Source organism: Hypanus sabinus, chromosome 1, assembly GCF_030144855.1.
Source record: "Hypanus sabinus isolate sHypSab1 chromosome 1, sHypSab1.hap1, whole genome shotgun sequence".
NCBI classification, from domain to species: domain Eukaryota; kingdom Metazoa; phylum Chordata; class Chondrichthyes; order Myliobatiformes; family Dasyatidae; genus Hypanus; species Hypanus sabinus.
In genome coordinates, this window is record NC_082706.1 from 144,888,819 (window position 1) to 144,914,978 (window position 26,160).

The 26,160-nt window shown below is 42.5% G+C and overlaps 2 protein-coding genes across 5 annotated transcripts in view; one reads left to right on the forward strand and one right to left on the reverse strand.

The window, feature by feature from the left end:
* The window catches only part of LOC132398702 (mitochondrial potassium channel ATP-binding subunit-like), a 91,960-nt gene extending 89,215 nt beyond the window's left edge, over positions 1-2,745 (reverse strand). The window contains 2 exon segments of the mRNA XM_059978498.1: positions 2,471-2,591; positions 2,594-2,745. Of these exon segments, the coding sequence (XP_059834481.1) occupies positions 2,471-2,591; positions 2,594-2,684 (212 nt within the window). The 5' untranslated portion in view covers positions 2,685-2,745.
* Positions 2,746-2,846: 101 nt separating this feature from the next.
* Positions 2,847-26,160, forward strand: part of atg9b (autophagy related 9B) — a 78,764-nt gene continuing 55,450 nt past the window's right edge. Inside the window, exons 1-3 of one of the 4 annotated variants that reach the window (XM_059978467.1) lie at positions 2,847-4,275; positions 9,853-9,905; positions 24,845-24,997. In XM_059978467.1, the coding sequence (XP_059834450.1) occupies positions 24,886-24,997 (112 nt within the window). In that variant the 5' untranslated portion in view covers positions 2,847-4,275; positions 9,853-9,905; positions 24,845-24,885. Of the gene's footprint in view, positions 4,276-9,852; positions 9,906-22,461; positions 22,547-24,844; positions 24,998-26,160 lie in introns of all 4 variants that reach the window. The other 3 variants (XM_059978459.1, XM_059978450.1, XM_059978478.1) reach the window with 3 other exon arrangements.

The window sequence follows — 26,160 nt, forward strand, 5'->3', positions numbered from 1 at the left end:
TATTTACTAAACAGCTTCCTCCCACAGGCAGTCAGACTGCTAAATAGCTGCCCTACCTGACTCTGTTTTGGACGTTTTTAACTTGCACTGGACACTTATAACTTGTTTTTGACTGACGTGTGGCTGTTGTGTTTTACTATTTATTGTTATGTTTATTATTTAGTGTTGCATTTGTTATGTTATGATTGCACTGCTCCTGGGAAACGCTGTCTCATTCTGCCCTGCAGAGTTGATGGACGGTGAGAATGATAATAAAGATTTTGAATCTTTGAATCATGGCGCTGATATCCAAGTCCTAGAACGTGGCATGACGTGGCACACATCATATAAGCAGCATTAACAAGAAAATATAAATTATACACAATTTTTACAAGAAAATAGTCAGGACAAAAAAATAAAAATGAAGTTATTTTTTAGTGCAACATTCTCATAGTGGTCATTGTGTTGCTAATCTGTAGTGATTAGGGATGTGTGGTTCAAGAATTGAATGGTTGAAGGAAATCAGCTGTTCTTGAGTAACACTCAAGTCACTGAGTTAAGTTCTTGAGTCACTGGCTGTCCACTTGGCCTTGGATCACCTGAACAACAGCAGTATCAGCTCAACCTTCAACACCATCAGTACAAATTAAAATGCTTCGAAATTTAGGCCTCCATATCTCTCTCTGACTTTCTCATAGGGAGACGACAGTCAGCGTGAAATGAAAATATGTTAAGTTTCTTCCCCCTCAAGCCATCAGACTCCTCAATACCCAGAGCCTGGACTGACACCAACTTACTGCCCTCTACTGTGCCTATTGTCTTGTTTATTTTTTTTTTGTAATGCCTGCACTGCTTTGTGCACTTTATGCAGTCCTGGGTAGGTCTGTTGTCTAATGTAGTTTTTTTCTGTGTTGTTTTTACGTAGTTCAGTGTAGTTTTTGTACTGTTTCATGCAGCACCATGGTCCTGAAAAACATTGTCTCATTTTTACTGTGTACTGTACCATCAGTTATGGTCGAAATGACAATAAAAAGTGACTTGACTTGAAATAATACCTCCTCAGTGACTATCAACATAGGTGCACCTCAGTGGTGTGTGCTTAGCCCACTCACTGCTCTACTCTCTCTACTCATGACCATGTTTCTAGGCACTATAAATACCATTTATAAATTTGCTAATCAACCATAATTGGCAGAATCTTAGATGATGAGGAAGAAGCATACAGGATTGAGATAGATCGGTTAGCTGAGTGGTGTCAGAACAATAACTTTGCACTCAATGTCAGTAATATCAAGGAATTGATTTTGGATGTCAAGAAGGGCAAGTGGGGAGAACACACACACTAATCTTCATTGAGAAGTTGGCAGCTCAATCACAAGTACTGGCCTCCCCACCATTGAGGACATCTTCAAAAGGCAGCATTTCCCATTAAGGAACCTCAACATCATTACTACTGTGAGGGAAGATGTGCAGGAGCTTAAAAACACACACACTCAATGTGTTAGGAACAGCTTCTTGGCCTCCACCATCAGATTTCTGATCTCTTGAGCACCACCTCATTATTTTGCTTACTTTTTGTTCTACTTAGTTTTTTATAATTATTGTAACATATTGATTTTAAAAATATATTACACATACTGCGGCTTCAAAACAACAAACTTCGTTACATATGTCAGAGAACATAAACCCGATTCTGATTCCAGAAATGCTGAAGGCAGCATCTATCGAGGGAACTGAAGAGTTGGCATTTTGGTTGAGACCCTTCATCAGGATTGGAATGGAAGGCGACGTAAACCAGAATTTTAAAAAAAATCAGGGGAGGGGAGAGCACAAGCTGGCAAGAAATTAGTGAGTTCAGACGAGACAGGAAGGAAGCAAGCGGTAGAGTGCTGAAGGAGGAATCAGATCCGAACAATCTGATTTTATGTGTGTTGCTCAAGGTTTCCGGCACCTGCAGAATTCCTTGTGTCAGCTGTTCTTGAACCTGGTGGTGTGAGACTTTAGGAGTCTCTGTACCTCCTTCCTCGTGGAACTGTGAAAAGTCTGCTCCGGATCAACACATTAGAACTATAGGTGAAGCAGGACGTTCAAGAGATAAAGAGCCAGAAAGCCATGATCTTTGTCAGGATATCCTCTAAGATATAGGAATTGGACTTTTGTCCTCTAGCTTCATTTGTTTTGGAATGTTCAGTTTCCCTGATCCTCTTGCTAATGATTCTGTCAATCTACTTGAGGTCAGATGATCACATAATTTAAATCTGTTGTCACCACGGCGATCTATATGGAGATCAGATTATAATTGGCACGGCACTGGGGTCTGAAGCTAATGTCCCTTTTTAGTCAGAGCAAAGGGCAGGCGTATCTGTTGCAAAGTGTGCTAGGCGTTGTAGTTCCTATCATTATTGCTCCTGCTTATACTTTATACTTCCTACGAATCGCGAACTACAAATCCTAGCATACTCGGGAAAGCAAGCGCCCGGCTGTCTCCTACCTTCCGCTGCCAACGGAAAATCTCCCCCCGGTTCGGGTCCAGATGCGCACAGAGTGGATGGGGAAACATCCCCTGATCATATAACCGTTTCTTAAACACAAGTGAAACATAGCAAGCAAAATGAAAAGAACCGGGATCGACTCTCCGAACCGCTCTTCGTGTCGTTACCCCAGCAACGCGGGCGGCGCCATCTTTGACCCCATCCACAATTCATAGCGTAGATTATATTCGTGTTTTGTTTATTATTTTATTTATTTTTATATCAGGGTTATTTATATTTAATTCTGTTTTACGTATTTTGTGCGGGCGAGGGCAAGAACGGGCAGTATGCTTTGTTGTAAATAATTTTGGCGCTTATGAGGTCACCGACAGGGTCAGAGGTCCATCTATGTGATGTCACTGGTAAGAGCTGTCATTTGTCTTTGGTGTTGTGAAAGAGGGAGCTTCAGGGGGTGATGAGGGAGGTGTGAAAACAGGGCCAGAAATACACGAGGGGAAGCTGAAAGAAAATTACAAGGGAGAAAAGGGTAGGAGTAAATTTACAAGAGGTGCAAGGGAAGGGAGAGGAGGAATTGTACAGGGTGGGGTGTGCGAAGAGAGGGGACACCGGTGGGGAAAGGCAAGGTTTAGGAGTTGAGAAACAAAACGAGGTTGAAATGAGAGGGAGGGATAGTTAAAGGGGGTGCTAAATAGAACGGGTCAGATACCACGCGGTGGGGGTGGGGGCACAGGGTGTAAACTGGGAAAGGAAGATAATTGAAAGCAGAGAAATAATCGGGGAGGGGAGTTTTCTTATGAAAAGCTAACAAATTACTGATTAAGCAGGGAAAATAATCAGGAGATGATATAGTTGGAAAAGTGGAATAGGGTTGGACAAAAACCAGCATGGAATGTAATTGAGGGAAGATCAAATGAGGGGAGCAAACAGAAAAGTCATTGGAGACTTTAGACAAACAATCCAAGCAAGACAAAGGAAGGTAGAGAGAGAGAGAGAGAAAAAAACACAGGAGCAACCAACAGAGCAAAGACTGTAACAAGAAGCAACTAACTCAGAGGAAACAGGGCAAATAATAATGATGTCCAGCGAGTGCTGACACAACAGGAAAGTAGAACGGACTGGTGGGGTGGAGAGAGCAAAGAGCAGACGAGGCATACACAGGAAAACAAACACCACAGTACAAATTAGGGTGAGAGGACAAAGCATAAGAAGTGTAGGTTAAACACCAGGCAGATATAAACAGACTGCAAGAGGAATATAAATAGAGTGCAAGAACAGAGTCAACAGAACAGAGAAACTGCAAGAGGAGTGCGCACACGAGGTGCTTCAGTAAGTACGGTGACACAGCAAAAAGTCACCAGAAACTGCTCGAGTACCGCAAACACCAAGAGCAGGACTTATTCTACATTTACGTGCTGTTGCTAAGCTATCGAGAAGAAAGACGTGCACACAAACGAAGAGGAAACTGAGTGAAACGAAAAGGCAGGGACTGGCGAAAAAGTGTACAGTTGACACTCAGCACTAAACTGCCAGATGTCGCCAGAATCTCTGGTTGTTAGTATGGGACTTGTACAAGAAGAAAGCAAGCAAAGTATCTCTACTGCTCGCCAGTAGGCCAGTGGCAGAGGCAAAGCGCAGGAGGCTGGAGATGAACGGTAGATGTTGCAGTTAGGTAACGTACTACAAATTGAGACAAACGAGACTGTTGGCTCCACAGACTGCTTTAATTAACAAAGCGAAGGCTATTTACTGGACTGGATATCCGAACTCTGGACGGTGGGAGATCTCATCCGTAGAATGATACCAGGTAAGAAAGCTATGTGTCTTGTGTTTGTTGTGGATTTGTGAGACACCCAGTTATTAGTAGAGAAACAGCTGATGCAGTGTTTCTTGGAGCTGTAATACAATCCAGCATTTCGATAAGGACACTTAATGAACAAAATAGGCAACCTAAGTTGGTCTGCTTGCCTTTGATGAGGGTATGTATGTTAGACTTCCTGGAGATCCTGCCCTCCTGTGGAACGTGATATGTTCATCAATCGGTAAATTGGGGCAACAGGCCTACTGTTGTCAGTCGATCTTATCTTGGAAACTAATCCCTGTTGTTTCAATGTCCCTGTCCCTTCCTAGTAGAGAAACATTCAGGGTTCCTACTGCTGGTTGCATTGGAAATATGATGCATGAGGCATGGAGCGGATGTAGGCAGTAGTAGCCTGTATTGTTCATCAGTGTGTTGAATTGGAGGAAGGAGGAGAGGTGTTGGTGCTGAGGGTGCATTGGATGCCTCAGCACCTAGACTGGTGTGCTGAGGGAGATGTGAACAGAGGGCAATTGTCAAACCTATTGAAGAACTGGTTTAACTCGTTAGCCCATTCATGGCTGCATTCCAAGACTCTACATGCCAGGCTGATTGAAGCCAGTTATGTTCTTCATGCCTCTCCATACCTCCCACGTGCTACTCTGCCCAAGCTTGTTCTCCAGCTCTCTTCTGTACTCTTTAGCCACCTCAATCTTCTCCTTTAGTTCTCTCTGCATGTGTTTCAATTCCTCCCCCTCTCCCAATCTGAAGGCTCTCTTTTTGTGGTTGAGAAGAGCCTTCAGATCACTGGTGACCCATGGCTTGTTGTTAGGGAAGCAGCGAACAGTCCTTGAAGGCATTAGGGAAAATGATGTACCCAGTGATGCAATCATTACATCTGTTAATATCCTCACCATATTGTTCACAAAGCACATTCCAGTCAGTAACCACAAAGCAGCTCTTCTAGGCATCAATGGCCTCTGGAGACCATTTCTTTACTATCTTGGTGGTAGCTAGCTGCTGCTGTACTTTGGGCTTATACAAGGTATGAGGTGAACCAGGTTGTAATCTGATCTTCCAAGTGAGAGGAGAGCTATGGAGCTGTATGCATCTTGAACATTTACATACAAGAGGTCCAGTGTTATCAACTGCTATCATCCCAATCTTCCTCCCCCTCCCCCACCCCTGACTTTCCACCAACTCTTCAGTCATCTTGGACTTGCCTTCGTTACTGAGCAGGTGAGATGGGCTCTGGGGAAACTCAGACACATTAAAGCATTGGGACTGGATGGTGTGAACCCCAAGGTCCTGAAGGATTGTGCTGAGCAGATGTGTGGAGTTCTGTAGCACATTTTCAATCTGAGTCTCAGTCTGGAAAGGGTCCTGACTGGGTGGGGGGGGGGGGGATCATCTGTGGTCCCAGTACCCAAGAAGGGCTGACTGAAAACCTTGGATGACTACTGTCCAGTGGTCCTGACCTCATACATCATGAAGACCCTAGAGAGACTCATCCTGACTTGCCTCCGACCCCTGGTCAGAACAGCACTCAATCCCCTACAGTTTGCCTACCAGGAGCACATTGGAGTCGATGATGCTATTATCTACCTGCTGAACAGAGCCTACTCCCATTTGGATAAGCAGGGCAGTACATGTTTTTTGATTTTTTCTTTATTATTGCCTTCAATATCATACAGCCCACACTATTACTGTGGAGGAAAGCTCCGTAAAATGGAGGTTGGCACTTCCATTGTACCCTATAATGGACTACGTGACTGGCAGACCACAGTTTCTGTGGCTTCGGAGCTGTGCATCAGGCATGCCTATAAGCAGCACTGGGGCCCCAAAGGGGCTGTATTGGCTCCCTTCCTGTTTGCCCTGTATACCTTGGGTTTTAGATACAATGCTGAGTCATGTCATCTGCAGAAATTCTCTGATGACTCAGCAACAGTTACATGCATAAAGGGAGGATGACAGGATGAAAGCAGGGCCCTGGTGGAGGACTTTGTCAAATGGTGCAAGCTGAATCACCTCAAACTCAACATCAGTAAGACAAAGAGATGGTGATGGACTTTCGAAAGATACAGCCTGCACTGCTCCCTGTTACTATTGGTTGTGAAAGTGTGGATGCAGTGATGACCTACAGGTATCTGGGGGTGCACCTGGATGACAGATTTCAGTGGAGCACCAACAGAGAGGCTGTGTACAAGAAGGACCAGAGTCACCTCTGCTTCCTGAGGAGACTGTGGTCCTTTGGAGTATGCAGGCCTCTCCTTCATGTGTTCTACCAGTCTGTTGTTGCCAGTACAATCTTGTATGTGGTGGTGTGTTGGGGCAATGGCAACAACACAGGTGATGCCAGCAGGTTCAATAAACCCATTAGAAAGGCTGGCTCTGCTATAGGAATAAAACTGGGCACACTGAAGCCTGTGGTAGAACAAAGGACCCTATGGAAAATCCTGGCAATTCTAGAATTTTTTTTCCACCTTCTGGTTGGCATCTTGGCTGAACAGGGGAGCACTATGAGGTCATTCTTACCCATTCAGCTCCATTATGAGTCAACCTGTAGCCGGGGAAGTGATGACCCCTCCTGTTAGACTGTTTGAGGTAACTTTTTTAAATTCTTTCTTGCTTCTAATGTTTGTATATCTGTTCACTTGTAGTGCAACTGTGACACTGTAATTTCCTTGGGATCAATAAAGAATCTACCTGTCTAATGGTAATCACATTTGCATAGCTCAGTCATGGGAAATGGTTACTTGTGCCTGCTGTATGCCAGAGTATCACTCCCTGTACTTGTATTGCAGGTGATTGATGTCAGTTTGAGTTTTAATTCTGTGCTGTTTCATTTCTGTACAAGTTTCTATTATGGAGTTTGAGGAATCTAATGGAAGGGGAAGACATGGTCAGGAAGACTGGATTCCAAAGTCACTACTCCATTAACTAGGGATGATAACAGCCCTGGTCAATTGACCACTCAGTCCAAGGTGGACTGGAAATGAAAATCTAAAACAAACTGCAGATATTGGACCCATGATGTTGTGCCCACAGTTTAACATTCTCCAAGATCAATCTAACCCTTCCCTCCCACATCGTCCACCATTTTTTCATCCATCTGCCTAAGAATCTCTAAAACGTACCCAAATGTATCTTCCTTTTCCATAACCCTAACAGCACATTCCACACACTTACTGTAAAAATGAAAAATAAATCTTCCTCTGTAACACACCTATACTTTCCTCCAATCAACTTAAAATTATGCTCTCTTGTATTAGTTGGGAAAAGTTTGCTGGCTGTATCATTCATCCTCACAATAAAAACAATGTTGGAAACACTCGGTAAATCAGGCAATATCTGTGGGAAGTGCAGCAGCTAGTGTATCAGTTCTGGAACCCTTCATAGATAGAGTGGCTTGCTGCAAGGATCCTGAGTGTTCATTTGGTGGGACAACTCACCTTCAAATCACTCAGTCTTGCATTGGAGTCTGGTGTCACCTTAAGATGGAACAAGTCAGGATTGAGATACAAGGCTAAGAGATTGAATCAGTGGCTGAGTTGTGTTTTTATTGCCATGTGCCTTTCATAAGTGCAACGTCTGTCATGTTAAGTTTTCCAACACAAGTTGAAAAATAATATTCATTTGATGTTTGTGAATGAGGATCACATAAAAGTAACAGAAAAACGTTGAATAGGTTAGGACTTTATTCCCTAGAGATGGAGAGTTTTGACGGAGGTATACTAAATTATGAGGGGTATAGATAGGGTACATGCAAGCAGGCTTTTTCCACTGAGTTTGGGTGAGACTAGAACTAGTGAAATATTATGAGAAGCCTGAGGAGGACCTTGTTCATTCACGTGAGTGTGATGTTCGGCCAGTGTCACTCCTACAAAATCCTACTTGGCGCCTCACCGTGGCGTAGGAATGATACTGGCCGAACATCAGCGAAATGTGGCAGAGATTTGTTCTCTGGTAGGTCTAACCTAGCCTTGAAGGTGATGTTCCATTGGTATACCACTAGACTTTATCTAGTATTAGGATCGTGGCTAGCCAAGTCAAGGAGGTAAGCATGCCTTGGCTACTTTGTAGGTTATGCCTCTTCAGGCAAAGGCTGCAGCCAATGAGGACGCTGGCAGCATGGTGTCTGTGGCAGATGAATCCAAAAGGGTCGATGGTACAGCCACCGTCTGTCTTATTACTGTGCAAGGCGTGTTGGAGTAGAGTTTTTGAATGGCATGCAATGTTGGTCTTGTGGCCCATAAACGTGCCTGCAGAGACTAAACTCTCAGCACAGTCAACATCGAAATCGATGGACAGCCAAAGAAAAAGAGATTGTGAGTGTGGATACAGTTTGATTGCAACATTTAAGAGAAAGTTTGGATAATTACATGGACAGAAGGGGTATGATGGGCTATGATATAGGTGTGGATTGCTAAGTATAATAACAGTTCACCGTTGACCAGGTGGGCTAGAAGACATGTTTCTGCTGTAGTACTCTGACTTTCTGACTCTAAAAGAAGCGATTCCCTGTCATAGCAGTTTAGATAGGTCCCTATCATATATTGAAGGTTCAGGGCCACCTGAATTCCTTCAAAGTATGTGTGGCTGTGTAATGCCTAAGGCTTTGGTGTCACACGTGTCACCCTACCTAGAGAGTGGTTCATGTTGTTAAAGAAGAGGAACTCGTGTAAGTAGGATTACAACAGGCAAGCAGGCACTGTAAAGCAAGCAGACTGAGGCAGTGTTATGGTGATAACACATTTCAAGTGGATGGCTTCCTTTATCTGGGCCAGGGGTCGGCAACGTTTACCACTGAAAGAGCCAATATGGACCCATTTACCACAGAAAAGAAAACACTGGGAGCCACAAAACCCGTTTGACATTTAAAATGAAATAACACTGCATACAACAGGTTTTTTTTTGCCTTTATGCTATGTATAAACAAACTATAATGTGTTGCATTTATGAAATTGATGAACTCCTGCAGAGAAAACGAAATTACATTTCTGCATGCAACAAAAACATTTTGAACTCCGAAAAAAAGACGTTGGGTTAAAGGTTACTCCATAGTTAGCCTACCTTGGATCGAAGAATTAAAAGAAAGCGTGCACTGGTGGGTGTCAGGCATTGGCAGTGGTGATGTATATTAATAGCGATAAAAAACACGTTGTAGCGGTGTAGCGCTACATGCAGCGCTAAAATAAAGACACTGCAGTCAAAGGTAACTTTATTCGAACTAAACAGCCTTGATTTAAAGCCTCCCTCAACCCGTCCCCGTGGGCGCGGATGCTCCAAAAGACACGTACTCACAAACCCCCGTAGGCTATCTCCCTTAGCCGGAACGGTGGCTAATTGTGAGCCGGTTCGGATGTGCCAGGAAATGGGGTCTTCACAACGTTTTTAGATTGTACAAGATCACCATAATCTTCAAATTTCGAATTACATTTCAAAAACTAACAAACCACGGGGAGCCGCAGCACAGAGATGAAAGAGCCGCGGGTTGCCGACCCCTGACCTGGGCAATGCACACGTCTGTAGGTTTTAAAATTCCAATGCAAATGTTTGTCTCCTTGAACATCTTTATTTAAACAGGTAACACTACAGGGGCTTGTCCTCTCCTATCCAGAATTACATGGAAATCACAGGTCAGAATCAGCTATTCAATCCCACCTCTTTATCCAGGTACTTTTATGCCATGTAATTAATTCTAAATTCCCATTATCTTTTAAATCTCTTTTCCTTCAGCTACCAGACTTGCCTCTTAATTAGTTTTGATGTGCAATTCAGTATCTCGCCATTTCAAGTTTTTCCACTATCTTAAATCTTTTTTTAAAATTGCATCTATGCCTCCTTGTTCTTGACTCTTGGAGACTTGCACCTATACTGCCGTCCCTTCAAAAGTTTAAACAATTCAATGTAATCACTTCATGATCTTCTTTGTTCAGCTGTTATGATCCTGAATCTTTAAATAATACTTTTTGGCAGCATTTCCCCACACTAGCTGGTGTCTCAATAAATCTGTTCTGCTCCATCTTTATTGTCAAAATCAGAATCAGTTTAATTATCACTGACACATGATGTAAAGTTTGTTTTGCAACTTTAAAAACCTAAAAATCTATAAATTACAAAAAATATGTATTACTAAAATAAAGAAATAATGAAGCACTGTTCATTGATGTATGGAGCGTTCAGAAATCTGATGGCACAGAGAAAGAAACTGTCCCTGGATTGTTGAGTGTGGGCTTTTAGGCTTCTGTACCTCCATCCTAATGGTAATACCGAGAAGAGGGCATATCCCTGATGATGAGGGACCTTGATGATGGATGCCATCTGAGCAAGTTTTACACAGATTCTCTATGGGATTGCCACACTCCCCTTTATCCTTCTCTATCAACCCTGTATTTATCTGGCTTTTCTTCCAAATGTCCCAATTTAAGCAGTTACTTTTACCCCCACCCCAGCCATTCCCCAGCACCATTTTTCAAGACAGAACATTCAATTTCACGTTCACTTACATTTATTTAACTAAATATTCTTATTGTTCATTCCAACATCTCGTCCCTATCTCTTTGTCTCTTGAATCCTAATGCAGGGTTTTGACCTGAAATGCCAACAATTCCTTTCCTCAGCAGATGCTGTTCAACCTGAGTTCCTCCAGCAGATTGATTGTTGCTCCATATCCCAGCATCTGCATCTTCCTTGTGACATATAATTGTTAGTGTGAACACAATGGGAATGCAGAATGCAGATGTGTCAAAAGAGGGACTCATTTGCTCTCTTTCCTCTTTCCCACTTGGACATCATGTTGATAAACTGCAGTGAATTATAGTGGCTCCCATCCTGTGGTGTACAGGGAGCATAAACACAGATTGTTAAGTAAGAAACCAGCCATTTGGCCTGACTGCTGGCAATTATGCTCCCTTCTAACTTATTCACATTGTTCCTTATCCTGCTGTATCATCTTAACCTTCCACCCCTTCCTCTCTCCTGTCTGTGAACTGAACAACACACGCAAAATGCTGGAGGAACTCAGCAGGCTAGGAAGCATCTATGGAAAAAAAAGTTTCGGCCCGAAACGTCATCTGTACTTTTTTTTCCATAGATGCTACCTGGCCTGCTGAGTTCCTCCAGCATTTTGTGTATGTTGCTCAGATTTCCAGCATCTGCAGATTTTCTCGTGTTAGTGATCTGAACAGCCTTACAGCACTGTAAGTTGTCTAAGTGGAGTTTTGCTTTGCCTTGCTGGTTAAAATCCCTGTGAAGTAATGCTGGCAAAGCTGAGGTCACATTCATGAGCAGGTTTTTCTCATAAGATTGTGGAGTACTTTATGGCCAAGTAATTACATTTCAAGCATGCTTGCTGTTACATGAGAGAACAACCAATTCAGGCAATAAAATCTTACAACAAGCTATCAAGCTAGCTGAGACTTGTATCCTCATTCTGCATTATGTATGGGATTGTGTTCATGCAAAGTTTCATGGTGACTAATGCAGCCTGAACAAAAATTATCTTGTGGATATGAAGAAGGAATCTTATAAATGAGTTATAGATTTGTAAAGCCTAGAACCAGGCCATTTTGCTAACCATGTTGATGCTAGCCCCTTTCCTCATCTACACTAATACCATTTGTTTACACCAGGTCTGTATCTTCCTAAACCTGGTCTATTCAAGTGACCTGTCTCTTGAACATAGTTATTCCACCAGAATCTACCACTTCTGGCTGTGAGTCCTGGATATGAAGCACTCCCTGTGTAAGCTTAGGAGGACCTCTAACTCTATCAGGATGCCCTTCATCAGTCTTGTTTGCTCTAGGGAAAAGAAATCTTATCTATGTACTTATCCAAATGTATTTTAAATGCTGCTATTGTACCTCCTCAGCTACTTCCTTCGGCAGTTCATTCCACCCTTTGGGTGAAGAAGTTGCCCCTCAGGTCCGTTTTAAGCAGGAGTTCCCAACCTATTTTTAATCACTAATTTTTATTGCAACACCAACAAATTACATTCAATATAACCAGTTGCTGATTACATTTTGACTGTAACTCAGCCACCCCCCCAACCCTCATCCCTACCCCCCCACCCCCCCCACCCCTCTCCCCTCCACCAACCAGCTGAATAGTATGCAAACACAGACGGAGCATTCCTATTTTAATAGAAGATCTTTTAAGTTAGGTATCAAATTTGTCCACATTAAGGTTGTGTTTGGTCATGCAGCATTTACTCTTGCTGATAATAATTCCAGGTAAGAAATGTCCAAAAAGCTCCGAAGCCAGTGAGTACTTGAAATATCATGAGGACTACTATCTTCTTAGCTTCAGTCAGGCTTGCCAGCCAGATTTTGCCTCTTTTTTCCATAAGGGAAAGGTGGGAGTCATCATTTAGAAGATGTACAGTGGGGTCCATTGGTAATTGTACCCCTGTTAGTTCTGTAAGAGTACTGATAACCTTACCCCCCCCCAAACCAAAAACCCCTGGACATTCCCATACAACATGTATAAAAGAGCCAACGGCTCCGTGGGAGCTAAATGAGCAATATGGGTCAGGAACAGTCCCATTTGCTGTCTAATTCTAGGTGTTGTATATACTCTGTGACAAAATTTCAAGTGTATATACCGATGATTCTGGTTTTTTGAAGCACTGGCAGCATTATCCCAAATCACATCCCAGTATAAGTCTTGTCTCAATTCAGATATGTCCCTATTCCAGGTTTTCATTCCTGATATGGGCATATATTTCTGGGAGTTTAATTTATCATAAATATATGACACTATCTGTCTTGGAGCACCGAACTTTTTTTATGTCATGGACCAATACCATTAAACAAGGGCTTTGTGGACCCCAGGTTGAGAACCCCAGCTTTTAAGTATTTCACTTCTCATAGAACAGTACAGCACAAGAACAGGCCTTTCAGCCCACAGTATTAAACCAAACCAATTAAATTAGTAATCAAGTGGCCAATAGTGATCTGCCTGCACAATGTCCATATCATTGGATTTCCGTCACATTCATGTGCCTATATAAACATTTCTTTAAAGTCCCCAATGTTTCTTCCTCTACCACTACCCCAAGGCGGCCACTTCCATCCATCCACCACTCTCAGCGTTTTAAGAAAAAACTGCCCCTCGTGTCTCTTTTGAATGTATCCCGTCACCTTAAATGCATGCCTTCTGGTATTAGACATTGTCTGTCTATTATATCAATGCCTTTCATAATCTTATAATCCTCAATGAGATCTCCTCTCAGCCTCCGCCGCTCCAGAGAAAACAATCGAAGTTTATCAAAACTCTCATTTTAGCAATTTCTCTAATCCCGACAGCATTTTGGTAAACCACTTCTGCACCCTCTTCAAATTCTCAACATCCTTCCTATAAAGAGGCAACCAGAACTGTGTGCAATACTACAGATGTAGCCTAACTAGAGTTATATAATGTTGCAACATAACTTTTTTTTACTTTTAAATCAATACCTGCCCTCGACTAATAAAGACAAGCATACCGTATGCCTTCTTAACCACCCTATCAATCTGTTTTGTCACTTTCAGGCAGCTATGAACTTGGATCTCTAAGATCCCTCTGCTCATCGACACTGCTAAGCCCTTAACTGTGTACTGTCTCTTCACATTTGACCTACAAAGGTACAATGCTTTATATTTGGCTGGGCTTAACTCTATCTGTGATTTTTCCACCCATATCTGCAGCTGATCTATATCCCGCTATAATCTTTGCCAGTCTTCTACACTACCCAAGCACCACCAATCTTTGTATCATCTGCAAGCTTACTAATCCACCCATTTACATTTTTATCCATATCATTTATAAACAGCAGAGGTCCCAATACAGAATCTACAAAACACTAGTAATTACAGACCTCTGGCTAGAATGAGTCTCTTCTACCACTACCCACTGTCTTCTATGTGCAAGTCAGTTCTGAATCCAAACGGCCAATTCACCATGAATCCCATGCATCTTAATCTTCTGGATGAGTTTCTCATGACAGACTTTGTCAAATGCCTTAGTAAAATCCACAGCCACAGCTCTACCTTCATCACCTTGTCACCTGTAAAAAAAAAGCTCTGCACAAGACCATGCTGGTTATCCTTAATTAGGCCATGGCTTTCCGAATACTCATAAGTCCAGTCCCTGAGAATCCTCCTCAGTGTAGTGAGACTCACCAGTCAGCAGTTTCCAGGATTATCCCAGTTCCCATCAAACATGTGGAAGGTGTTTAAAGGTGTATTACACAGAGTAGAGGAAAGGTATGTTCCTGTTAGAAGGAAGGACAGTGATTAAAAGATAGAGTACCTTGAATACCCAGATAGGTGATGAATTTAGTCAAGAAGTAAAAGGAAAAGTATGTACAGTCGACCCTCCTTATCCATGAGTTCTGCATCTGCAAATTCAACCAACCGCGAATCGAGAAAACCCAGAAGTGCTCTTCCAGCACTTGTTGTTCGAGCATGTACAGACTTTTTTTTTCCTTGTCATTATTCCCTAAACAATGTAGTATAACAACTATTTTACATAGCATTTACATTGTATTAGGTATTATAAGTAACCTAGAGATGATTTAAAGTATACAGGAGAATGTGTGTTGGTTATCGTGGATCGGGATCGAAAAAAATAGTAAGTTCTCTTACTAAGTAAGTTGGGACAGGTACATCCAGTATTATTTAGTGTCAGTTAGTCAAACGTTTGTCTTAGTGTATAGATTATATTTTACCATTCTATGCATATAAAACACTTAAGAACGTATGTTTCAGCACCGGGCTCAGGAACAGGTTCCTGAGTTCGATCCAGTGACAGACCACTATCGAGTGCGCTCTCTTTCCGTGGCGGGTTAATGTGGAGGATAAAAATCTCAAAACCCCAAAACCCAATAATTAAACCACTGCGTTGCTTAGTAATAATTGTAGCTTTCATCGGGGCCGGGCCTTTCTCACTTTATCCTTTAAAATTGTTCTGATCATTGACCTACATAGCCTAACGCTTTTCCAATGACCGATGGCGTTTCTCTTCTTTCCGAACGCTTTATTATTTCCACTTCATTTTCAATTGTATAAAAACTATATCAGCAAGTTTGCTGATGATACTAAACTGGGTGGCAGTGTGACATGTGAAGAGGACATTAGGAGAATACAGGGAGACTTGGATAGGCTGGGTGAGTGGGCAGATACTTGGCAGATGTCATTCAATGTGAATAAATGTGAAGTTATCCACTTTGGAAGCAGGAACAAGAGGGCAGAGTATTGTCTGAACGGTGTAGAGTTAGGTAAGGGAGAAATGCAAAGAGACCTAGGAGTCCTAGTTCATCAGTCAATGAAGGTGAATGAGCAAGTGCAACAGGCAGTGAAGAGGGCAAATGGAATGTTGGCCTTTATTACAAGGGGAATTGAGTACAAGAGCAAGGATGTCCTTTTGCATTTGTACAGGGCCCTGGTGAGACCACACCTGGAATATTGTGTACAGTTTTGGTCTCCAGGTTTAAGGAAGGACATTCTGGCAATTGAGGAAGTGCAGCGTAGATTCACTAGGTTGATTCCTGGGATGGCAGGGCTGTCTTACACAGAGAGATTGGAGAGATTGGGCTTGTACACACTGGAATTGAGAAGACTGAGAGGGGATCTGATTGAAACGTTTAAGATAATTAAAGGATTTGATAGGATTGAGGCAGGAAATATGTTCCAGATGTTGGGAGAGTCCATACCAGAGGGCATGGATTGAGAATAAGAGGTCAGTTATTTAAAACAGAGTTGAGGAAAAACTTCTTCTCCCAGAGAGTTGTGGAGGTGTGGAATGCACTGCCTCGGAAGACGGTGGAGGCCAATTCTCTGGATGCTTTCAAGAAGGAGCTAGATAGATATCTGATGGATAGTGAATGATCATCCATGATCTCAGAATGGCGGTGCAGACTCGAGGGGCCGAATGGTCTACTTCTGCACCTATTGTCTATTGTGATTATTTTCGTGAACAGAAACACTGCAGATTCAGAGCTCCGCCGCTGGCTGTTAATGTCCACTGCACTGAGACAGGTTAAATAAGCTCTGGGATTCTGCTGGGTCCTAAGGTCCACCGCATTGTGACTGGTTGAATAAGGGACTTGAGTATCCGTGTTTTTTTTTGGTATCCGTGAGGGGTCCCGGAACCAATCCCTCGTGGATAAGGACTGTATTGAACTGGAAGTTAGGATCAAACGAAGGACAGAAGGAGTATAAAGAAGGTAAACCAGGAGGCCTTAAAGTCCTTGGTAGGTAGGATTAGTCATGTATAGCATGACTCCCAAGGCATGCTATACATACATCAAAAGCACGAGAATTAATAGGGAGCGTGTGGAACCAGTCAAGGATAAAGGGGGGGATAATTTGCTTGGATGCAGAGAATGTAAGCAAGGTACTTAATGAGTACTTTGCTTCCATATTTACCAAGCAAAAGGATATGGGGGAGCAGGAGATCAGTGCTGAGTGTATAAAAATGGGTGTTTAGAAGTCAAGGAGGACTAAGTGTTGAACCTCCTAATGAGTATAAGGTGGATAAGTCCCCAAGGCCTGATGGATTTACCCCAGGTTATTGAAGGAGGCGAGAGACAAGATTGCTGGGCTCTTGACCAACATCTTCGTGTTCTCTTTAAACTCCAGCATGATCCCGGTGGACTGGTGATTGGCTAATGTTGTACCTCTATTTATGAAGAGAACAAATGAAAATCCATTGAACGAGAGACCAATGAGTCTCACGCTTGTTGGAGGGAAGTTGCTGGAGACTATTCTTAGGGATAGGATATATGAATATTTGGAAACCCATGGCCTAATTAGGGAGAGCCAGAATGAATGTACTTGGTAGGTCGTGCCTTACCAACTTGATTGAGTTTTTTGACAAGCTGATGAGAGAGATTGATGAGGGTAGGGCAGTGGGTGTTGTCTATATGGATTTAGGTAAGGGATTGACAAAGTCCTTCATAAGAGGTTAATGACAAAGTCCTTTATAGGAGGTTAGTCTAGAAGATTCAGACACATAGGCTCCAGACCGATTTGGCTGCTTGGATTCAGAACTGGCTTGCACATAGAAGATGGAGGGTAGTGGCAGGAGGGACTTATTCGAGCTGGAGGTCTGTAATTAGTCGTGTTTTGCAGGGATCTATGCTGGGACCTCTCCTGTTTGTGATGATATAAATGACCTGAATGAAAATGTAGATGAGTGGGTTAGTGAATTTGTGGATGATACCAAGATTGCTGGAATTGTGGATAGTGTAGAAGACTGGCAATCAACACAGCTCAATATAGATCAGTTATAGATATGGGTTGAGAGATGATAGATGGAGTGTAACCCAGATAAATGTGAGGTGTTGCACTGTGATAGGGCAAGTGCAAGGAGAAAGTGCATTAAGGGCAAGATCTCTAACAGTATTGCTGTGCAGAGAGATCTTGGGATCCAAGTTCATAGCTCCTTGAAGGTAGTTACACAGGTTGATTAAGGTGGTTAAGAAGCTTATGGAATACTTGCTTTCATTAGTTGAGGCATTGAGTTCAAAAGCCAGTTCAAAAGTTATGTTACAACTTTATAAAACTCTGGTTCGGCCACAACTGGAGTATTGCCTACTGTTCTGGTCTCCCCACTAAAGGAAGGATGTTGAGACTTTGGAGAGGGTGCAAAGAGGTCTACAAGGATACTGCCCAGTTCAGAGGGCATGTGATGTCACAAGATAAAGTTGGGTTGTTTCCTCTGGAGTGCCGGAGGCTGTGGGGAGTTCTGATAGAGCTTTACAAGATTATGAGAGGCATAGATAGAGTAGACTGAGCATCTGTTTTCCAGGGTTGAAACGTCTAATATCAGAGGGCATGCATTGAAGGTGAGGGGGTAGGTTCAAGGGGATGTGAGGGGAAAATGTTTTACTCAAAGTTGTGGATGCCTGGAGTGCGATGCCTGGTATGGTGGTAGAGGCAAATAATTAAGATTTTTGAGTGATGTTTGGATAGGCACATAGAAGGAAGATAGAGGGATATGGACATGGTGTAGGTAGGAGGGATTATTGTTTGGGTGTTTTTGATTTGCTTTTTAGCTAGTTCGGCACAACATTGTGGGCCAAATGACCTGTTCCTGTGCTGGACTGTTCTATGTTCTATATGTGGCACCAACAATCAATCAATATGACACTTAGATCACATTTCTTCCTTATCCTGATGTTTGGTTTGAACAACAACTGAACCTCTTGCTTTTACACATTAACTTGCTGCCACATGATTGGCTGATTAGATATTTGCATTAGCAAGCAAGTGTACCTAATAAAGTGGCAACTGAGTATATCTATTTTAATAATAAAGTTACTCTGAACTTAATGATTTAGGAATAGCTTCTTTCTCACTGCCATCAGATTTCCATATGGTCCCTGAACCCATGTACACTACCTTATTATTTCTTTCGTTTGCATTATTTATTTATTTTGCAATGTATAGTAGTTTTATGTCTTTGCATAGCACTGCTTTGAAGACAAAATGGGCCGTTCAACTGCCATTCAACTTTTTATCATCAGCAGTCTTGGATATTTGATACTCGAAACTGACGGCACTTGGGGTGGTATGGTAGCATAATGGTTTGCCCAAAGCTTTACAGTACAGTGGAAATGGGGTTTAATTCCCGTTGATGCCTGTAAGGAGTTTGTATGTTCTCCTCGTGACTGTGTGCGTTTTCTCCAGCTGCTTTGGTTTCCTCCCACAGTCCAAAGGTGTACTGGTTGTTAGGTTAATTGGTCATTGTAAATTATCCTGTGATTAGACTAGGGTTAAATTGGGAGTTGCTGGGAAGCGCGGCTCAAGCAACCTGAAGGGCCTGTTTCATGCTGTACTTCATCAAAAATATTTTTTAAAACCCTCATCCACATCATTGCCACAGATTGTGTGAACAGCTCTGACCACAGTAATGACCCTTTAATCCATTTGTCTATGAGCCCAAAACTGTCCCTGGATACTTGCTGAAAAGAAAAAGAAAATGTGCATTCTCAAAATTCAAATCAAAGACCAGAAGTGTTGAGTAAACCTATCATCAGAAGATAAATGGTCAATCTTTTGCAAGCCTTTAAGTAAACTCCCAAATTGATCACTGAACATCATGATTGTAAACTTCCAAAGAAGACTTTATTGATTTCACTAGGCATTGTGGGTAGCATGTTTATGCTGGGCCAAAAGGCCTATTTCCATGCTGTTTACTCTGACTTTGTGACTCCATTACGGCTATGCTATTGACAATGCAGTGCTTCCTCAATGTCAACTGCTTTTGAGTGAACTGCTATAACTAAAAAATTTGATGTTTGGCACGTTTTGAAATTCCTTGGATAGCTCTCACATGAAGAAGCTTCTCTGTTTATCTGCTGTCTCTGACAGTCAGTCTTCATTTTGTACTTGTTGATCCCACTTGACATGTCTCATCAACGTGTTGAGAGGGTTTCCGGTGACAGCCTCTTACTGACACACATCTGGGAATGTTCTCTTTCCAATATTCAAAAACACTGTGATTCAAACTGAGCAAGTGGTGTCAGACATTCCAACAATCGCTTGTTCATACCACGGAGAGTCTCTTATCAAAGGCTGTCTTATGAGGAAGGGATGTCAAGCCTAGGAGCTGGTCACTCTGTACCAAATGTGGAGGTAAAAGGGCAAGAAGATTCAAAAACAAAACATTCGGTTTTTGAGATGCATAGTGAGCATTCTTTCAACTGTTCAGCACAAAGAATCGCGTCAATGTTCACAATCTCCAAACATACCAAAGTGTCCTGCAGTCTTAAATGCAGGTACTGTAATGGAGGAATCAGAACCAAGTTTATTATAACTTAAGTATTTCATGAAACTTAGTGTTTTGTGGCAGCAGTACAGTGCAATACATTAAAAGTTACTATGTTGCAATAAGAAATACATAAATAGTGCAAAAAGACAGTGAGATAGATTTCATGGGTTCAGGGACTGTTCAGAAATCTGATGGCAGGGGGAAGAAGCCATTCCCAAAATGCTGAATGAGTGTTCTCAAGCTCCTGTATCTAAATCTGCTCCTATACCTTATGGTCTTATGGAAAACACACTCAATGTTTCAGGAACAGCTTTCACCCCTCCGCCAACAGATTTCTGAATGGATAATGAACCCATGTATACTACCTCCCATCTGCCTGCATTTAATTCATGAAAGCATTAAAGAAAGCCGACCAGTGCCTCTACTTCCTCAGGAGGTGAAAGAAATTTGGTATGTACTCTTTAAGAATTTTTATTGATGCACTATAGAAGGCATTCTATCCAGATGCACTATGGCTTGGTATGATAACTGCTCTGCCTGCAAGAAACTGCAGAGAGTTGTGGACACAGCTCAGCGTATCATGGAAACCAGCCTTCCCTCTATTTTCTGTGTCTGCTCTTCTCACTGACTCAGTAAAGAAGCCAACATAATCAAAGACCCCATTAACCCTAGGAATTTTCTATTCTCCTCTCTTTATTGGGCAGAAGATACAAAGATCTGAAAGCACGTAACACCAGGCTGAAGAACATTTTCTAACCCACAGCTGCAAAACTACTGAATGCTTACTTAACATGTTAAGACAGACACTTGACTGCACAATCCACCTCTTTCACCAATCAACTTCCCTGCTCTTTACTTCAGTCCCCCACCCTGTCACCTTGTACTTTCTCCCCTCTACCTCTTTCCCTGCTTCCTCTTCACCCCGCCCCCACTCTCTTAATCTGACTTTTTCCCTTCCTTTCCAGTCCTGATGAAGGGTCTTGGCCTGAAATATTGACTGTGTTCTCTTTTCCATAGATGCTGCTGGCCTTTTGAGTTCCTCCAACATTTTGTGTGAGTTGCTTGGATTTCTAGCATCTGCAGGTTTTGTGTTTGTGAAGCACTCAACAGTTTAGGCAGGTTCTGTGGAGAGAGAAATTCAATGTTACAAGACTACTTTGAAGGTGTCACCTGGGAGGTATTTTGATAACATTTCTGAATACACAGAGGTGGTCACAAGCTTCATACAGATGTGCATTGAAGATATTGTTCCCTAAAAATCCGTTCAGCTGTGCCCAAACCAGAAGCCCTGAATAAATAGTTCAGTGCGTATTGCTCTTAGCACAAGGAATAAAGCCTTCGCCTCAGGAGTCCAACAGGAGCTCGAGATGCCACTGTGATTTACATAGAGCCATCAAGGTGGTAAAATGGCAGCACAGGGACAAAATCCAGTCACAACTCTGCAACAATGACACATGCAACATACGGCAAGGACTGCACACCATCACAGACTTCAGGAGGAAATGCAACATTAGAGCTAACATTGCCACCTCACTCCCGAACATGCTAAATGTTTTTTATACTTAATTTGAGGTTGATAAGACTAACCCCCCGAGGAGATCCATCAACAAGATTTGCACCTTGGTCATCTCTGAGGCTGAGGTATGTAGAGCTTTCCAATGTGGCAACAGCCACAAGGCAGCAGGGGCCCGATGGTATCCCAAATCGGGTCCTCAAAGTGTGTGTGGAACAGCTGGCTGTTGTGTTTACGGATATTTTTAATCTCACCCTCTCCCAGTGCGTAGTGCACTCCTGTTTCAAATCATCCACCATTGTCCCTGTACCTAAGAAAACCAAGCCTGAAAGATTAGCGCCCTGTTGCACTCACCTCAGTTATGAGCAAATGCTTTGAGAGGCCTGTTAAAGACTACATCTATAGCATACTACCACCCACACTGGACCCCCCCCCCCCCACAATTTGCCTACCAAAGGAATCGGTTTACTGACAACACACTACACACTGTCCTCACTCACCGGGAGAAGAGGGATGCATATGTTAGAATGCTTTTCCTGGAGTACAGTTCAGCATTCAACATCATAATTCCCTCCAGACTTAACAGGAAGCTTAGAGACCTATGCCTGCACCCTGCCTTGTGCAGCTGGATCCTGGACTTCCTATTCAATCACCAACAGGTGGTAAGGATGGGCTCCCTCATCTCTGCCCCTCTGACCCTCATCACAGGTGCCCCCCCCCCGGGGTTGTGTCCTGAGTCCCCTCCTCTACTCCCTTTACACCCAGGGCTATGTTGCCGCATACAGCTCCAATCTGTTGATCAAATTTGCAGATGACACGACATTGACTGGCCTTATTTCTAGCACTGACGAGACAGCCGACAGAGGAGAGGTAAACACCCTGGCATAGTGGTGTCAAGATAAAACCTTTCTCTCAATGTCCAGAAAAACAGAAGAGCTGCTCATGGATTACAGGAGGAATGGAGAAAGGCTTGCCCCGATCAGCATCAGTGGGACTGGAGTTGAGAGAGTGAGTAGTTTCAAGTTCCTTGGCAGTTTCATATCCTCAAGACCTTCTACAGGGCACCATTGAGAGCATCCTGATTGGCTCTATCACTGCCTGGCACAGAACTGCACAAACCTTGATCGCTGGGCACTGCAGAGAGTGGTACAGTCAGCCCAACACATCTGTCAATGTAAACTTCCCTCCATTGAGGACATTTATAGCAACAGGTGTGTAAAGGGCTGGAAGATCATCAGGGACACCAGTCAACCCAACCACAAACTGTTTCAGCTGCTTCCGTCTGGCAAATGGTGCCGCAGCATTAAAGCCAGGACCAACAGGCTATGGGACAGCTTCTTTCTACAAGCCACGAGACTTATAAATTCACACGTCTGTACATTGTGATGGAATCATAGCACAAAGATTTTTACTCCATGTTGTGGGACGGATGTAAGATTTAAATAAATAAATTCAAATTCAAAGGCAACACGAGTCAATCTGCAGATGCTGGAAATAAATAAAAAAACACGAAATGCTGGCAGAACTCAGCAGGCCAGACAGCATCTATAGGAGGAGGTAATAATGACGTTTCGGCCCGAAATGTCTTTATTACCTCCTCCCATAGATGCTGTCTGGCCTACTGAGTTCTGCCAGCATTTTGTGTTTTTTTTAAATTCAAATTCAAATTGAGTTAATATTTTGGGCAATTGGGCCTTCATTAATTAAGCCTGATGAGAAGTCATTGACTTGAGGTGTAAATCTGCTGAATACCCTCAACATATTCTGGTGTTTTGTTTGCTGGAAACTCAAATCCTTTTGCTCAATTTGTTCTACAAGTTTAAACACTTGATGTTATTGTGCCTCCAACTTCATTAATGATGGTAGTCCTCCCCCATAGAGAGCAGCCGTGTGAGGAGAACTATTGTCATTAACAGCTTGCTTTGTCTCAAGTCTCAAAGCAGGAGTTTACAATTTTTGTGTTATCAATCCCAGAATCAGCCTGTCTGATTAACCTGCTGCAAACAGTCAGCTGGTTAGGCTTTGTCTATTGGGAGAGAAAACAGAGTAGTTTTAGTTCAAAGATCATTTGTGAAAACTGGGAAGGAGAGAAGAGAAACTTGAAAACCCGAGAAGCTTGTTTCCTTCTCAGTTATGAAGAAAAGTCTTCTAACTGAAACATTAACTCATTTCCTCTTCGTTCAGAAATGGCCCAACCTGCTGAGTATTTCTAGGAATTTCTGTTTCTAGTTTAGATTTCCAGCAACTGTACTTTGAAAAAGTTTTACTGATTTGCTCCATTGTTACCTTTTACTAGTTCAGCAATGATTCGGGTGTTATCTATTCTGGCCAGGGTACATTCCAAGCTCTGATCCATTCTATAGTTACGAGCTTGGTTGTCGTCCTCCCCATATTTGATCAAAAGTGTTTTCCCAAATTTCTTTAATCAGAGTCTCAGACACATTGATCTTGATGTGTAGGTCCTTGTATCAATGTGGTGCTGTTCAATTGGTATTTATTTGCCTGGCCTGGCCTCTTATTGATTATTGAACAGCACAACACAGGAATAGGCACTTCAGCCCATGATGCCAAATCAAACTAAGTCTATTTACCTGCACATTCTCTGCATATTGATGTATCTGTCTCAATGCCTCTTAAGCTCCATTACCATATCTACTATCACCACCAGCCTGGTGTATTCCTGACACCCATCACTTTCTGTAAAACAAAGATTTATCTTTCACATTTCCATTATATATTGTCCCTTCAAACTATGTTCTCTAGTATTTGATATTTTGAGCTCAGCAGAAAAAGGGCTTTAACTATCCAACCTATCTATAACTAATTTTATAAACCAGTACCAAGTCGTGTCCCCCCCCCACCACCCCAGCATCCTCTGCATCAGATAAAACAACCCAGATTTGTCCACCCTTTCCTTATAGTTTGTACTAATCCAGGCAGCGTTCTTGTAAACCTCTTCGACACCCTCTCCACATCCTGCCTATAGTAGGGTGACTAGAACTGCGCACAGTACTCCAATTGAAGCCTAATCAGAGCTTTACACAGCTACAACATGGCTTGATGACTCTTTTATACTCAGTTCCTTGAGTGATAAAGGTAAGTATGCCTTTTGCTGCCTTCACCACCCTATCTTCTTGTGTTACCCCTTTTAGGGGGCTATGGGCTTAGGCCCCAAGATCCCCCTTGCAACACATTCTCATACTCTTCTTATTTTGAGTATTCCCAAATTGCCCCCACTCTTTTGCATGTTGCACACTGTCATGCTGTTTGGATGATTTCATATTGACACTGCTATTTTTTTTTCAGTTGTTTACACAGGGCAGCTCTGAGGAATGTAATTTTTAAAAATGGCGAGGTTTGAGACTTACCAGGAATACCAGAGGCTTGTGGGGGATGAGTATGAAGAGGATTCTCCACCTGGTGAAGATCTATTGGTTCATGTTCCAGAGGGACTCAAAGGTACAGAGCTTAATTCTGACTTCTATTTAGATCTGATTTGCCCTCTTGATTTTTTTTTAAATTGCTGTCATTAATGTAATCACTACAGCTCCTGTTGTCTCGAAATATTTAACCATCTTCTGTGTGCTATGTTTTTTAAAAAATGCCAAATTTCTACATGTACGTCTTTTCCTTTGTTGAGAAAGGAGGGTTCACATGACAAAAAATCACAATCTGGATAGTTTTCTGGAAACACAACTCATGGGACTTGACCATACCTCAATCTTGTCACCCCACAGCTTCCTTCACTCCAGGGAAATCTCCAGGACTAGACTATCCCATCTCTCCTAATGAAAAAAGCTTCCAATCCAGGCAAAATCCTTACAAACCTTTCCTGTATCCTCTCCAACTTAGTCAAGTTGTTCCTGTAGTGTGGCGACCAGAATTACACACAGTAAATACTCCAAGTGCAGCCTAAACAACAATTATCCAACTGTAACCTGATGTCCTAACTCTTATACTTAATGCCTCAGCCAATAAAGGCAACAATGCCATATGCCTTCATTACAATCCACTTTATCTGTGTTCCCAACTTCAAAGAACCTTTGGGTCTCAATTTAACAATATACTCCAGGATCCTTTTATTCACTTTACACGTCCTGCTCTTGTTTAACTTCCCAAAATGCATCACTTTGCACTTGTCCAAGTTAGATTCCATCACCTTTACCTTGGGCAACCTTCTTGACTGGCAGCCACACCACCACTTTTGATGTCCTCTGCAAACTCAAAAATTGTGCCGAATGTCTTATTTGAGATTTCTAACATCACAATATAGACTACAGGGACCCAACCCCAATCGCTGTGCATTCTAGTGGTCACAGGTCTCCAACTGAAAAGCAATCTTCACTACCCTTCTCCCTCCTTTCACCAAGCCAATTTTGTATTTTATTAGCTAACGTACCCTAGAACCCATGTCTTTCAACCTTCCAGAGCGATCTACCGTGTGGACCTTGTTACAGTCCATGTAGACAATGTCTACTGCCATGCCTTTGTTAGTCCTCTGTGGACACCTCTTCAAAAATTCAAATCAAATTTCTGAGACACAATTTCCTACACACAAAGCCATGCTGATCTTCACAAAAACGGATAAATCCAGTCTCTGAGTTCCATTCAGTAGTTTTCCC